Here is a 4731-nt window from a genome sequence, read left to right on the forward strand (position 1 = left end):
CCCCAGACCCCACCTCCTGACCAAGTGCATCTGGTTCCCGCAGATCACGTCCAGCAGCCCCATCAACCACCCCCAAAACCCCCCTCAAACCCCCCCAAATCCCCCCAAACCTCACCTGGGACCCCCAAACCACCCCCAGAATCACCTGGGACCCCCCAAAGCCCCCCCGAATCCCCCCCAGCCCCCCCTCCTGACCAAGTGCATCTGGTTCCCGCAGATCACGTCCAGCAGCCCCAAAACCCCCCTCAAACCCCCCCAAACACCCCAAAATTTCATCTGGGACCCCCAAACCACCCCCAGAATCACCTGGGACCCCCCCAAATCCCCCCCCAGGACCCCACCTCCTGACGAAGTGCATCTGGTTCCCGCAGATCACGTCCAGCAGCAGCCGCTCGTAGGCGTCCGGCAGCTTCACGTCCTGGGGGCACCGGGACGGGGTTGGGGGGGTCAGGGGGGGTCAGGGGGGGTTTGGGGGGGGGGTCCCTGGGGCAGGGGGGTCCCTGGGTTTGGGGGGAACCCCTCGCACTGAGGGAACCCGGGTTTGGGGGCTCCACTGATCATTTTTAGGGGCTCAACGTTGCGTCTTTCGGGTCTCGACATCCCATTTTTGGGGCCCCCAAGAACTGTTTTGGGGCTCAGTGTCCCGTTTTTGGGGTCTCGGTGTCCTGTTTTTGGGGTCTCAGTGTCCCATTTTTGGGGTCTCAATGTCCCGTTTTTGGGGTCTCGGTGTCCTGTTTTTGGGGTCTTGATGTCCCAGTTTTTAGGTCTCAACGTCCCAGTTTTGGGGTCTGGATATTCCATTTTTGGGGTCTCAGTGTCCCAGTTTTGGGGTTTCAATGTCTCATTTTTTGAGGTCTTAATGTCCCAGTTTTGGGGTCTCGATGTCCCAGTTTTGGGGTCTCCAGGAGCCATTTTGGGTCTCCAAGGGTCATTTTGGGGTCTCAGTGCTGCATTTTTGGGGTCTCTGGGAGCCATTTTGGGGCTCAATGTCCCATTTTTGGGGTCTCAATGAGCCATTTTTGGTCTCTTGGGGTCCCCACCCACCATTTCTGAGGATCAATGTCCCAGTTTCGGGGTCTTGATGTCCCATTTTGGGATCTCAGTGTCCCAGTTTTGGGGTCCCCAAGAGCCATTTTGGGGTCTCAATGTCCCATTTTGGGGCTCAATGTCCCTGTTTTGGGGTCTTGATGTCCCATTTTGGGGGCTCAACGTCCCATTTTTGGGGTCTCCAGGAGCCATTTTGGGTCTCCAAGGGTCATTTTGGGGTCTCAGTGCTGCATTTTTGGGGTCTCTGGGAGCCATTTTGGGTCTCGATGTCCCAGTTTTTAGGGTCTCAATGTCCCAGTTTTTAGGTCTCAATGTCCCATTTTTTGGGTCTCAGTGTCCCAGTTTTGGGGTCTCAATGTCCCAGTTTTGGGGTCTCGATATTCCATTTTTGGGGTCTCAATGAGCCATTTTTGGTCTCTTGGGGTCCCCGCTCACCATTTTTGGGGTCTCAATGTCTAATTTTTGGGGTCTCAATGTCTCATTTTGGGGCTCAATGTCCCAGTTTTGGGGTCTTGATATTCCATTTTTTGGGTCTCAATGTCCCAGTTTTGGGGTCCCCAAGAGCCATTTTTGGGGTCTCAATGTCCCATTTTTGGGGTCTCGATGGCCCAGTTTTGGGGTCTCAGTGTCCCATTTTTTGGGTCTCAATGTCCAATTTTTGGGTCTCGATGTCTCATTTTTTGAGATCTCAACATCCCATTTTTGGGGTATCGATGTCCCAGTTTCGGGGTCTCAGTGTCCCAGTTTTGGGGTCTCAGTGTCCCATTTTTTGGGGTCTCAATGTTCCATTTTTGGGGTTTCGGTATCCCAGTTTTGGGGTCTCAATGATGCATTTTTGAGATCTCAATGTCCCGTTTTTGGGGTCTCAGTATCCCAGTTTTGGGGTCCCCAGGAGCCATTTTGGGATCTCAATTTCCCAGTTTTGGGGTCTCGATGTCCCATTTTTGGGTCTCAATGTCCCATTTTTGGGGTCTCAGTGTCTCAGTTTTGGGGTCTCAATGTCCCAGTTTTGGGGTCTCAATGTCCCATTTTTGGGGTCTCAACGTCCAATTTTTGGGGTCTCAATGTCCCAGTTTTGGGGTCTCAATGTCCCATTTTTTGGGTCTCAATGTCTCATTTTTGGGGTCTCAATGACCCATTTTTTGGGTCTCAATGTCTCATTTTTGGGGTCTCAATGTCCCATTTTTGAGTCCCTTGGGATCCCCACTCCCCATTTTGGGGTCTCAATGTCCCATTTTGGGTCTCCAAGGGTCATTTTGGGGTCTCAGTGATGCATTTTTGGGTCCAACCATTTTTGGGTCTCCATCCCCCATTTTTGGGTCTCAATGTCCCGTTTTTGGGGTCTTGATATCCCAGTTTTGGTGTCTCAATGTCCCATTTTTTTGGGGTCTCAATGAGCCATTTTGGGTCCCCAAGGGTCATTTTGGGGTCTCAGTGCTACATTTTTGTGTTTCCACCCCCATTTTTGTGTTTCCACCCCCATTTTTGGTGTCTCCACCCCCATTTTCGGGCTCTCCCCCCCCGTTTTCGGTACCTTGTACCGGCTGCCGTAGGTGAGGTCGAGCTCGGACTCCTCGGGCCTCAGGAACATCCCGGGTTTCTTGGTGTTGAGTTTGGCGTAGACGGCCTCGCGCGGCTGCACCCGAACCACCAGCTCGTTGCGTTTGCACTGACGGGCGAAGATGTCGCCCGGAACCTCCCGGAACTGCAGCCGCACCTCGGCCTTGCGCTCGTTCAGGGCCTTCCCGCAGCGCAGGACAAACGGGACACCTGGGACATCAACATCATCATCATCATCATCATTGTCAACATCAACATCATCATCATCATCATCATCATCAACTCATCACCATCACCCCCCGTCCCTCGGCCTTGCGCTCGTTCAGGGCCTTCCCGCAGCGCAGCACGAACGGGACACCTGGAGGGCATCATCATCATCATCATCATCATCATTGTCAACATCAACATCATCATCATCATCATCATCATCATCATCACCATCAACTCATCACCATCACCCCCCGTCCCTCGGCCTTGCGCTCGTTCAGGGCCTTCCCGCAGCGCAGCACGAACGGGACACCTGGGGGGCATCACCATCATCATCATCATCATCATCATCATCATCATCATTGTCAACATCAACATCATCATCATCATCATCATCATCAACTCATCACCATCACCCCCGTCCCTCGGCCTTGCGCTCGTTCAGGGCCTTCCCGCAGCGCAGCACGAACGGGACACCTGGGACATCAACATCATCAACTCATCAACGTAATCATCATCATCATCATCATCATCATCATTGTCATTGTCATCGTCATCATCATCATCGTCATCATCGTCGTCATCATCATCATCATCATCATCAACATCATTGTCATCGTCATCATCATCATCATCATCATCAACATCATCATTGTCAACATCAACTCATCAACATCATCAACTCATCACCATCAACTCATCATCATCATCATCGTCATCAACTCATCACCATCACCCCCGTCCCTCGGCCTTGCGCTCGTTCAGGGCCTTCCCGCAGTGCAGGACAAAGGGGACACCTGGGGGGCATCATCATCATCATCGTCATCATCATCATCATCATCATCATCAACTCATCATCATCGTCATCATCATCATCATCATCATCATCATTGTCAACATCAACTCATCATCATCATCATCACCATCAACTCATCCCCATCACCCCCCGTCCCTCGGCCTTGTGCTTGTTCAGGGCCTTCCCGCAGCGCAGCACGAACGGGACACCTGGGGGGCATCATCATCATCAACTCATCAACGTCATCATCATCATCATCGTCATCAACATCGTCATCATCATCATCATCATCAACTCATCATCATCATCATCATCATCATCATCATCAACATCGTCATCATCATCATCATCATCAACTCATCATCATCATCATCATCATCATCATCATCAACATCGTCATCATCATCATCATCATCAACTCATCATCATCATCATCATCATCATCATCATCATCAACATCGTCATCATCATCATCGTCATCAACTCATCCCCATCACCCCCCGTCCCTCGGCCTTGCGCTCGTTCAGGGCCTTCCCGCAGCGCAGCACGAACGGGACACCTGGGGGGCATCATCATCGTCATCATCATCATCATCATCATCAACTCATCACCATCAACTCATCCCCATCACCCCCGTCCCTCGGCCTTGCGCTCGTTCAGGGCCTTCCCGCAGCGCAGGACAAAGGGGACACCTGGGGGGCATCATCATCATCATCATCATCATCGTTGTCATCATCATCATTGTCATCATCATCACCGTCATCATCAACATCAACTGATCAAAATCATCAACATCAACGTCATCGTCAACATCAACTCATCACCGATGGCATTGTCAACATCAACTCATCATCATCATCATCATCAACATCAACTCATCATCATCATCAATGTCATTGTCAACATCAACATCATCATCATCATCATCATCAACGTCATCGTCTACATCAACTCATCACCATCATCATCGTCATCATCATAATCATCGTCATCATCATCATCATCAACTCATCAACATCATCATCATCAACATCAACTCATTGTCATCATCATGAACATCAACATCAACGTCATCATCAACATCATCAATGTCATTGTCATCGTCATCGCCACCATCATCA

General features: G+C 50.7%; 1 protein-coding gene across 1 annotated transcript in view; it reads right to left on the reverse strand.

Annotated features, from left to right (window-relative positions):
* Positions 1 to 306: 306 nt before the first annotated feature.
* G6PD (glucose-6-phosphate dehydrogenase) overlaps positions 307 to 4731 on the reverse strand; it is a gene marked incomplete at both ends in the record, with an annotated part of 27447 nt that continues 23022 nt past the window's right edge. The window contains 2 exons of the mRNA XM_064643693.1: positions 307 to 418; positions 2582 to 2817. Of these exons, the coding sequence (XP_064499763.1) occupies positions 307 to 418; positions 2582 to 2817 (348 nt within the window). The remainder of the gene's footprint in view (positions 419 to 2581; positions 2818 to 4731) is intronic.

Source organism: Pseudopipra pipra, unplaced genomic scaffold (genome assembly GCF_036250125.1).
Source record: "Pseudopipra pipra isolate bDixPip1 unplaced genomic scaffold, bDixPip1.hap1 HAP1_SCAFFOLD_535, whole genome shotgun sequence".
Classification (NCBI taxonomy): domain Eukaryota; kingdom Metazoa; phylum Chordata; class Aves; order Passeriformes; family Pipridae; genus Pseudopipra; species Pseudopipra pipra.